General features: G+C 54.9%; 1 protein-coding gene across 3 annotated transcripts; it reads left to right on the top strand.

The window, feature by feature from the left end:
* Positions 1-235: 235 nt before the first annotated feature.
* Positions 236-10,310, top strand: SNPH (syntaphilin; the record flags this gene model as incomplete). Of its 3 annotated transcripts, none has more annotated exons than XM_082670839.1 (4): positions 236-417; positions 1,104-1,211; positions 5,867-6,016; positions 9,122-10,310. In XM_082670839.1, 4 exons carry the CDS (start codon positions 236-238, stop codon positions 10,308-10,310), a joined length of 1,629 nt encoding a protein of 542 aa, XP_082526965.1. The 3 variants fall into 3 exon arrangements, with proteins under 3 accessions (XP_082526965.1, XP_082526964.1, XP_082526966.1); XM_082670838.1 differs by having other exon boundaries at positions 1,005-1,211; XM_082670840.1 differs by lacking the exon at positions 1,104-1,211 and having other exon boundaries at positions 368-417.
* Between the last annotated feature and the right edge of the window lie 953 nt (positions 10,311-11,263).

Below are 11,263 nucleotides of genomic sequence, written 5' to 3'. Positions count from 1 at the left end.
TCAGTGACCTTGGGCGAGGCCTTTGTTCTCTCTGGGGCACATTCACTCATGTGGAGGACACGGGGCTGGACTGATGATTTCTGCCCGCCCTGAGGCTCTGATGATCGTGATTTTAAGTCGGGTGGTGGGGTGAGAGCCTGCTAAATTTGTTGGTGGAGGCAGCTGTGGCCTGAGCCTGGCCTGCCAGCCCCCAGCTCGGTCCTGGGTGTCCTGCTGAAGGGTGAGAGGAGAAGCCATGCCGGGCAGCGGCCCCAGCGAGAGGATGACGTGGCCGGGCCCGGCCACCCCCGCGGCCCCCCCAACCCACCCTCTCTCCTCAGCCCCGGGGACACCGCCCATCCCACCCCTCACCCGGACCCACAGCCTCATGGCCATGTCCCTGCCAGGCAGTAGACGGGCCTCTGCTGGATCCCGCAGGTGAGTTTCCCCAATGCCCGGAGCCTTGGCCTCTGAAGGTGGGGGCAGGGAGGGTCTCTGTCTCCAGTCCAACACCGGCTTGTTTTTGAGCAAGTTGTTGCCCCAGTTTTCCCATCTTTAAAATGGGTTTGCTCACACTGGCCTCAGGAACTATTTATGGGCTCAAATGACACAGTGGGTGTAAAAGTTCTCTGAAGACTTAAACCATTGGATCCCTGCCGTCACCAGTATTATTGTTCGATCTTCACAGTTACTGCAGGGACGGCATGCAGCCTTCCACCCAGGCTCCCCTGGCCTCCCCGTGCGCCCCTCCTCCTGTCCTTCCTCCTGCCTGCCCCATTCCTCTCCACCTCTGTTTCAGTCCGTGCAGGGACCTTTCCCTCTGGGCTTGGGGGACCCTGGAAGTTGAGGACCCTTGGTAGGGGTAGCTGGGACCCCACCCTTGGCCCGCAGCCCTGCTCAGCCTTCTGGGGAGTCCCGAGGACCGGCCTCCTTCTGGTTTTCCACCTTGATTTGCACTGTCTGTTCTGTCACCCCTGTCTGTGCATCCCCCTGCCACGCTTCTCTCCCCGGCGGTGACCCTGAAGTGGGGGCCCTTTGGGCCGCAGCGGCCTGGCGGTGTTCGTCCAGTGTCCGCAGCTGCCCACCAGCCAGAACGAGCACCTGCCTCTTCTTCCTGCCTCCAGGCGCACCTCTCCCCCCGTGAGCGTGCGGGATGCCCACGGCACCTCTTCCCTCAGCAGCAGCAGTAACTCGGGCTCCTGCAAGGGAAGTGACAGCAGCCCCACGCCCAGGTAACCAGCCACTCCCTCGCACCCGGGCTGGCCAAGCTGGCTGGAACCCTGAGTGCCCTGGGGGTCGGGGGAGGTGGACGTTCTAACCATCCCCAACTCTAGCACACTTCCCCGCTGTGTGACCTTGAGCAGGTCACGTCTCTCTGAGCCTCAGTTCCCATCTGTAAGATGGGTATGATCATACCCAGCTGCACGTAACCAAAGTCAGTAGCTGAGACAAACTGGGGGTGATGCTTTCAAAACAAGGGGCCAGAGGCGGGCAGCTCCCCGAAGTGTCAGGGACCCCATCTCCACCATCCTTGGTGTACAGCTGGCTCCTACACCTCCAGGCATCAGGTCGGCATCCAGGAAGGAAGAAGGTAGAAAGGCCAAAGCCCCTGAACCCCCAGAGACTCGTGTTTTTGAGACAGGACACATTGCCCAGGAAATTCTGTCTATACTGTGCTGGCTGGTGCCAGGTATGACTGGCTACAGGGAGAGTTAGTGGTTCCCAGTGTAGGGCCACCCCAGCAAACTGGGAGTTCTGTTGGAGAAAAGGCAAGAATGGATGTTGGGAGGCAGCTCATGGCGTCCGCCAGCCTGCTCTTCTAGGTGGTACACTGTGAGGGTGGCAGAGTGGAGTTGTTCTAGAAAGCGAAGTGTGTTACAAGTGCAGCGTGTGCTTTGGGCTCTCAGCAAAGAGGAAAGGCAGGATCGGGCTGGGGAGACGGGTAAGGAGAGCAGTGGGTCCTCAGAGACCAGGACGTGCAGGCTGTGATGGCGGCGCCCATCCTGCTTCCCAGGAGCGTGAGCGGGGAGCACGGGCTTAGGATGTGAATCGGTCTGAGTCTCCACTCCCTCATCTGTAAAGTGGAGCTTACAACCCGGAGGCTTCAGGGAGCTGATATCTGCACCCACCACACACTGCTGCTGGCCCGTAACGCGTAACCGCTCTCATTAGGACTTTGGTTCAACTTGAGAATCGTAGGCAAGAGAAGGCCAGGAGAGTCTGGCCTGCAGCTCCCATGGCCAGAGCTCCTCCTGGGAAGGCTTGTCTTGAGTGAGTGTCATTTGTGTGACCAGATCACACTGAGGCGGCAGTTCTGAGTTTTTCACCATGACATGCATGATGGGTGACACACATATGCTGGACCCATGCCCCAGCATCCTGTCTGTAGCTGCCCCCAGAACGGGGGTGGGGGGTGGTGGTAGTGTGTGAGTGAGATTGATGATGCATTAATTTACCTTTTGAAAAGTGTATAATTGGCAACTTTAATACTTTTTTATTGGTAGCAGATTTTTGCCACACATGTCATAACTGAAACCCATGGGGGCAGTCCCAGCCGTGAAGCTGAGAGCTGCTTCCATGCAAGGGTCTCCTTGCCACCACCAGAGTTGCTGGTGAGCAGTGCCTCGGCTCTAGCCTCACTATAAGTAGCCAGGTGTTCCAAGGTGAGACTAGCTGAGGGATATGAATTGTAGTATACTTCTCTTCTCAGGTACGTATAGTATATATGTAAATATATACTATATTAAAAAATATTTTTTCCCACAAAGAGCTAGTGACTAAAAATATATCAGTGTTAAATGTTACATTGAGAAGGAAAACTAGTGAAAGCATATGGAAAAAAGTTAAAATAGTTACTTCCTTTATAATCCTCAGCTCTTACTAGTTTAAGTAATCCTGGTTCCTCTACGCCGGCACAGGGAAAAGGCCTCTTTTTCTCACCACAGCTCTGGGTCCCTCTCGCCATAGCCTTTGCAGGGCACCAGGATGTCTACTGGCCTAACACATGGGGCTCAGGGCCCTTGCTGGCTTCCTCTCTTTTGGAAGGAGATTTCTTAGAGCCCATCAGAGGGGACCCCAAGGTCCCACCCGACACCGCGCCTCTTCCCCTTGCCACACAGAAAACAAGCCAGTGTGTGACCTGACTTGAGTTAAACTTAGAGGCCAGGAGCTGAGTGAGTAGAAGAGAATAGTTTCTCTTTCCCTCCACTTCTGTCCACACTTTCTCTTCAACAGTTTACAATTTACAAATACTTTTTCCTCGGTAAATGTTAGACAGCTTCCCCAAAACTTTTAAAACTGCCTCCAACTTGGCTCCTTCAGCAAATGGGCCCCACCAGGGCCTGTCTTTTCTACATCCATAAAATGTGATTGCCTCTTGCTAGACCTGGGACACCCCGTCCCCTAAAGGAACAGAGCTGGATGGCGGCAAGGCCTCTGCCAAATTGTGTGAGAACACGCCCAGGTGTTTAAGCCAAAATCCAAGGAGGTTTCTTCCCAAACAGAACAGCCGACAGGAAGCTGTGAGTTGAGGTGGCCTGGCCGTGGTCTGCTGGTGGCATGGGGTGCTCCCCTTCCCTGGGTGAAAGCCTCGGCCCTCCCTCATCCACTGGGTGGGAATTCCTCCTCCTCGGCCCTGATGGGACCGGGGCGTGCTCACCACACACACACACACACACACACACACACACACACACACACACACACATGCGCACGTCTGCGCCACCCTGTGCTAGGGTGTTTGTGGCTGCAGGGTACAGCTGTGAACAGGGCAATGCCCAGAGACAGCCAGTGTTCCCGTGTGTGCTCACGTGTGCCCCCAGAGCGTGCACATGCAGATGGAAAGGGTCTGCCTGCGTTTGTGTGAATGTGTTCATGGGCTGGTGTCCTAGAGCAGTTGACCCTGGACCAACAAGGGGGTTGGGGTACTGATCCCTCGTGCAGTTGAAAATCCGCGTGTAACTTTTTACTCCCGCAAAACGTAACTGCTAATATCCTACTGTTGGCCAGAAGCCTTCCTGATCACGTAATGAGTTGATTGACATGTATTTGGTGTGTTATATGTATTATAAACTATACAGTAAGCCCCCTACATACAAACGAGTTCTGTTCCAAGAGCGCATTCATTAAGTCCAATTTGTTCATAAGTCCCACAAAATTAGCCTAGGTACCCAGCTAACACAATTGGCTATATAGTACTGTACTGTAATAGGTTTATAACACTTTTCACACAAATAATACATGAAAAACAAACAAACACAAAAAATAAAGAAAACATTTTTAATCTTACAGTACAGTACCTGGAAAAGTACACCAGCCATGTGAACTAACTTATGTGATTGGACATGGGAACACACGTTCATCTTTGAAAGTTTGCAACTTGAAGGTTCATATATAGGGGACTTACTGTATTCTTACAATAAAGTAAACTAGAGAAAAGAAAATGTTAAGAAAATTATAAGGAAGAGAAAATACATTTACAGCAATATACTGTATTTATTGATACTGTAAGTTTACATTGTTTTTAAAATGAATCATCTGTCAGTACATCAATATTGTCTTACATGATACAAAACACTGTAGCTGTTACATGTATTACTAAGACTAGACATCAAAAATGAAAAGATCATGTGAAAAAGAAATTCGTATTTATTTACAGGTATAGTGTGCATGCGTTGATAACAGAGAAGCTAGCAATGGTTGCCTAGCTTATCTAATGAATGAATCATTATAAAGTTTTTACGGCATACAGTATTACAGTCATATTCAAAATATGGTATTAGAAACATTGTTACATTTTTCTAAAAACCTCTTACCTGTGATGATAGGCTGATAGGCATTTTCTCCAATTGGGAGAGAAAGGCATACTGTAGGGTAATGTGATTCTTTGAAAGCAAAGTTGTAAAACACTAAGAAAACGAACGCATTATTAATATTATATCAACTATCACCCACCTTATGCCAGTGTAAGGACAGGCTGCCACCTTAGTACCAGTCTTGCACACAGTGTTCTACACGCTGGATGCTGAGGCGGTAGTGATGATGACAACACAGAGACGGCTCAAACGGTGGCTGCCATAGTTACTAGATTTTCACACGAAATCACTCATACACATACACAGCAGATAAATCCTGGCCCACCATGCAGGCCCCAGGATAATATACACATACACAGCAGATAGATAAATCCTGGCCCACCATGCAGGCCCCAGGATAATATACACATACACAGCAGATAGATAAATCCTGGCCCACCGTGCAGGCCCCAGGATAATATACACATACACAGCAGATAGATCCTGGCCCACTGTGCAGGCCCCAGGATAATATACACATACACAGCAGATAAATCCTGGCCCACCATGCAGGCCCCAGGATAATATACACATACACAGCAGATAGATCCTGGCCCACCATGCAGGCCCCAGGATAATATACACATACACAGTAGATAAATCCTGGCCCACCATGCAGGCCCCAGGATAATTACACGGAGGGGGAGACCTCTCCCACCCTCAGCCTTGGTCTCTGGGTTGGGAGAGTGGACACCTGAGCTCTGGGCTGCGGCGCCGGGACTGGGCTGGCGGAGGGGGCGCCACCCCGGGCGGCGCCAGGCTGGTGCACGCGCTCTGTGACGTGTCTCCCCAGCCCAAGCTAGAGGAGCCCTGAGCTCCCCACCCTGATGCTGTGCTCGAAAGAGCCTTAATGAAACCCACCTCCCAAAGGGGCTGCGTGTTCTCGTGCCCACAGGGGCCCCGTGGGGGAGGCCTGGCCTGCAGCGCTTCAGTGGCCAGGGGACCAGAATGCGTAGGCGGGGCCCCTAGCTCCTGGAGGCACAGCGCCTCGCCAGGCCCCTTCCTCCCTCCCTGCTGACAAGCGTCCCCGGCAGGCGCGCCATGAAGTACACGCTGTGCAGTGACAACCATGGCATCAAGCCTCCCACCCCGGAGCAGTACCTGACCCCCCTGCAGCAGAAGGAGGTGTGCATCCGGCATCTGAAGGCCCGGCTGAAGGACACACAGGACCGGCTCCAGGACCGGTAAGCGGGTGGCCAGGGCCCTGCAGTATCTCTGGGAGGAAGGCGTGGCTGGGGGCTCTTCAGCTGCTCCTTGAAGCATCAGGTAGCTTCTTGGGGCCAGGCCTGGAGCAGTTTCCCCTGCGAGGGTCTATCGGGCCTCCCACCCACGGCAGTGCTCTCCCAGTTGTAGCCTGGCAGCCCCATTTGGCCACTTCTCGTGCCCTGGCTCCTTTCTACCTGGGGAGGAGCGGCACAGGGCACTCTTCCTGGCTGACCTGTCTCTGTGGGGGAGAAACAACCCCTTAGCCCTCCTTTGCTTCCTCCCAGGGGGTCACCAGGGGCTCGTGACCCACCAGTTCAGGCCCCAGAAGCCTTCCTCCTCATCCACGTGTAGATGATGTAAGATCGTGAGAAACCTTCCTCGGAGCTCCCACCCAGCCTAGGGGTCTCCCAGGAGCCCCCGTGGGCCCGTCTGAGCTCATTCTCCAGACCTGATCCTCCCGGCCTCCCCATTTCCAGGCTGGCGGCTTCATCTTTATAATCGAAGCTTCAGGGCTGCCCTCTGATCTCTTCATCACCTACCCGTCTTCTCCAGACTGTGTCAATTCGGATACGCAGCCGACCGTGAGCTGGACAGGGTGCCGTGCAGAGCGCTGGTGGGCAGGCGGGGAGGCCACCACTACCACGCCTTCCTTCATCTTTTCTTTCTTTCTTTCTTTGTAATATAACTGCTTTATTGAGATGTAATTCACATACCATCCAGTTCACCTATCTAAAGTAAACAATTCAGTGACTTTCAGTATATTCACAGAACGGTGCAACCATCAACAGTATCTAATTCTAGAACAGTTCCATCACTCCAGAAAGAAACCCTGTTCCCAGTAACAATCACGCTCCATCTCTCCCCAGCCACGCCGTCCCTGGCAGCCACTAATCTTTCTGCCTCTGTGGATTTGTCTATTATATTCCATGTAAACTGGAGCACACAGTGAGCGTGACCGTGTCTCTCTTGACCAGAGCTCTGCCAGGTAGCTGATCCAGTTTGTATCTGTTGTGCTTTTGAACTTGGGGAGGGTAGAGGTGGCATTCTGTGGACCTCCTTGTCTGTAGAGCTAGGATTTCTATTTCTATTTCCCACTGTCTTCTCACTGATGCCCTGCGTCTGCTTGGCCATTTACACTGATGTCCTCGGGAAGCAGACAGCCCATCTCCCTGCTTCCTTTCCAGGGCTGCCCTGTGGCTCAGAGCAGACAGTCTGCCCTGTGTGGTTTGGGCAGGACGCCCTGTAGTGGACACGCCTGCACCTCAGCTCCCCGGCCTCTGCACCTGATACTCTTGTAGTACCTGTGGCCATTCTGTACTTGCTGTATCGTCAGCCTCCTCACAGGCTCTGAGCATTCAGTCTGATCCTCTCATTCCCGCTGTAGCCTACTTCCTCCTCAGAGAAGGAGCTCTGCTTCTACACGCTGTGCTTTCATATATTGTGTCCCCACTTCTAAGATACCCTTTCTCTCATCTTGCTCCCTTGGAAAACTCATCCTATAAGACCCAGTTCAAATGTAACATCCTGCAGCCCCCTGAGACCTAGACAGGGCTGGGAAGCCATAGCTCTGGGGTCCTGCTGGCTCCCAGGAGGAGTGGGGCCCAGCTGAGCTGAGCATGCCCAGTCCCTCCTTTCAGACTCACTCTTTCTGCCAGGGCTCACAGTCAGTGAGGAGGGTTATCCTAGAGTGAGCTCCCCACCCTGAGGCAGGAGGAATGAACGTTATCCCCACACCTGTGGGGATGTCTGTTATCGTAGCTCTTGAGCAGCTCCAGGTCCCTGCTGCCATCCCACGTCCATCGCCAAGCTGTATCCTGTTGGGCAGCCCTTCCCCTCCTTCCCCTTCCAGTTGATGCCATTGCTGACCTTGTGGCCGCTGCAGCCCCGCAGGCCCAGTCCCTTCAGTGTTTTGTGGAGTGAGATTCCTGGGCCCATTTCCTGAATTTCTAATTTGACTTTGAAAAGTGCATGGTGCTTGAGCTGGGTTGGTCACTCTGCTGGACTCATAAAATCCAAAGTGATGTCGTGCCTTTTGGATTTTATTTGTGTGAATGTAGGGTTTGGGCTGAGTGGCTGCGTGTGGGCCGGATCACTAAGACGTTTGCCGAAGGAGGAGCACCCAGGGTGGGAGTTCAGTCCCATGAAGGAGTCTCCTCCTTTCTCACTGCTTTTGGTCCATCCTGTTCAGTCTCACCCTGGCTTTACCTCTGGACTTGATGGCATCATTTTCTACTTCACCTCCTTCCCCTGCACCCCCTGGATTCATCTATGCCTCAGGGATTTTAAAAGCCTGCGAGTTTCTGGACAAGAGTCCTCTGACCGTCTCGTTTGCCTGCTCTTGCCTCTTCTTTCGGGAATAGCTCTGTGCCTTTTCCAGCAATCTTTTGGGTCTTCCCTCTCTAGAGTAGATACAGAGAGGAAACATCTAGCATGGATAAAAGACAGCCACTCTGTTCTCATCATTCTCCTCTGATTCATCCACCACTTCTTATCCCTCCACTTGAGGGAAGATGTAAAATTATCAGCTACATTCAAGGCAGTAATTTCTCTCATAAAAACAAAGTGGATCATCACTCTCTCCCCGGGGTCTCTGGCCAAATCGCCTCCATTGAAAATTTCCACCACCGGCTTTTGTAGGAGGCCACATCCATTTCTGCAGAGTAGAGATTTTAGGTTTAGTTTTTGTTGTTTTATGTTAAGATTTTTAAATGGATGTATTAAGTTTTTATAGCGGTAGCTCTTTAAACTGAGAATCTTTATCGTCTACTGTCTTCTCTGGGTAGTGGATATAAATGTGGACAGTTGTCTGCATTTTGGCTCTAGGGGGTGGCAAGGAGATGGTGGCTCATTCTCGTCCCTGAAGAGGAGGTCTCTCGTGTCCTGAGCCCTGGCCCCTCTCCCGTCCCCACTGCTTCCCCGATGGAATAAAGAGGGTGAGGAAGGAACTCTGAGTCGTTCCTTTGTTTTCAGCTCTGAGGGGCAGCAGCACAGGCCCTGTGTCCTTGGGGACAGCCCCCTCCTTGTCTGTCCTTGGTGATGGTGACAGGCCAGGCGGTGAGCATGTGTGTCTCATCTGCTCACAGGGACACGGAGATCGATGACCTGAAGATGCAGCTGTCGCGCATGCAGGAGGACTGGATCGAGGAGGAGTGCCACCGCGTGGAGGCCCAGCTGGCCCTGAAGGAGGCCCGCAAGGAGATCAAGCAGCTCAAGCAGGTCATCGACACCGTCAAGAACAACCTGATTGACAAGGACAAGGGGCTGCAGAAGTACTTCGTGGACATCAACATCCAGAACAAGAAGCTGGAGACGCTGCTGCACAGCATGGAGGTGGCCCAGAACGGCTTCGCCAAGGAGGACGGCGCCGCCGAGTCGGCCGGCGGGTCCCCCGCCCGCTCCCTTACCCGTAGCTCCACCTACACAAAGCTGAGCGACCCCGCTGTCTGCGGCGACCGCCTGCTGGGTGACCACCCAGGCGCCTCTGTGGAGGACGGAGCTGACAGTGGCTTCGCGGCGACCGACGACACTCTGAGCCGGACGGATGCACTGGAGGCCAGCAGCCTGCTATCTTCAGGGGTGGACTGCGGCCCCGAGGAGGGCTCCTCGCTGCACGGCTCCTTCAGCCTGGGCCCCCGCTTCCCCGCCAGCAACACCTACGAGAAGCTGCTGTGCGGCATGGAGGCCGGCGTGCAGGCCAGCTGCATGCAGGAGCGTGCCATCCAGACGGACTTCGTGCAGTACCAGCCGGACCTGGACACCATCCTGGAGAAAGTGACCAAGGCCCAGGTCTCCGGGACAGTCCCCAAGTCAGGGGACAGGTGCCCGGAGTTGGATCCCCACCCCCTGGGGCCCAGAGACCCCAACTCTGCAGTGGTGGTGACGGTGGGTGACGAGCTCGAGGCCCCGGAGCCCATCACGCGGGGGCCCACCCCACACCACCCTGGTGCCAACCCCAACCCCAGCCCGTCGGTGGGCGTGGCGTGCCCCGTGGAAGAGGAGGAGGAGGCGGCCGCAGCCGAGAAGGAGCCCAGGAGCTACTGGAGCCGCCACTATATCGTGGATCTGCTGGCGGTGGTGGTGCCAGCCGTGCCCACGGTGGCTTGGCTCTGCCGCTCCCAGCGGCGCCAGGGCCAGCCCATTTACAACATCAGCTCCCTGCTGCGGGGCTGCTGCACCGTGGCCTTGCACTCCATCCGCAGGATCAGCTGTCGCTCGCTGAGCCAGCAGGGCCCAAGCGCCAGCACTGCTGCAGGCGGCAGCTCGCAGCTCTGAGGCCCCATCCCGGCCCGGGCTCCGGAGGCCTGACTACCGATTGTAGGGGTGCCGTCCTCCCTCTCGCACCTTCCCGTGGGGCATCATCTTATTTATTTAGTTTTGGGTTTGGAGGTGGTGTTTTCAGAATGGTAACAGTGTCAGGGGCTGGGAGCGGGGGGTGGGGGAAGGTGTCCCAAAACTGCAACAGGAGAGAAGGGAAGAGAGACCGAGGGCAGGGAAGCACAGGGATGGGACACACTGCAGAGAAAGAAGGTGGTGAGGCCCCCAACCTGGCCCCCCTGCCCACCTGGCCTCTCACACAGGGCAGCCCCTGCTCAGGAAGTCTCTGGTGTGCTGATCTGGGGAGGCCGGGCTTAACTTGTGTGCCAAGCCTCCCCGTCCCCCACCCCCATGTCCTGTCCAGTTCCCTGCCCACCCCAAGCCTTCTCTCCCAAGCCACCCCTTGCCCTCAGCCCAGGCTTCTGGGCCGGTATTACCTCCTCAGACGGAGGCAGCTGCGACCCAAAGTACAGGCAACTGGCCGGGACTCTGAGCGGGTCTGGAACCACTTGGCCTGGGCTGAGCTCCATCCCCTTCCGGCTGCTCCCCGCTTTGGGAGCACGGTCAAGGCCAAGGGCTGGAGGAAAGATGGTGATGGGCAGAGGGCGGTGTGGGTTCTGTGTCTGTCTGTTCGTCCCAGAGCTTCCCCACATCTGTTTTCCTCCTGGCGCTTCTGAGTGTGTCAGATAATTTTGTGAGAGCCAGACAGGCGAGTGCCGGGGTGTGAATGCTAGCCTGAGCCCAGCTTCTGTCTGGAGACGCTGCCAGCAGGAAAGGAGGAGGCGGGGGCTGGCAGCTTAAGGGGGCACCTCCAGCCTTCTGAGACAGGGCCCTGCAGCCTGGGAGGCAGGGCTGGACTCGGCAACCGCCAGCTGACTGCTCCAGGTCTGACTGCCCTGGAGCGCGCCCTA

The sequence above is a fragment of the Grampus griseus genome (genome assembly GCF_964374135.1).
Source record: "Grampus griseus genome assembly, chromosome: 14".
NCBI lineage: Eukaryota > Metazoa > Chordata > Mammalia > Artiodactyla > Delphinidae > Grampus > Grampus griseus.
Note: the sequence above shows the minus strand (reverse complement) of the source record. Positions and strands in the feature narration are given on the sequence as shown.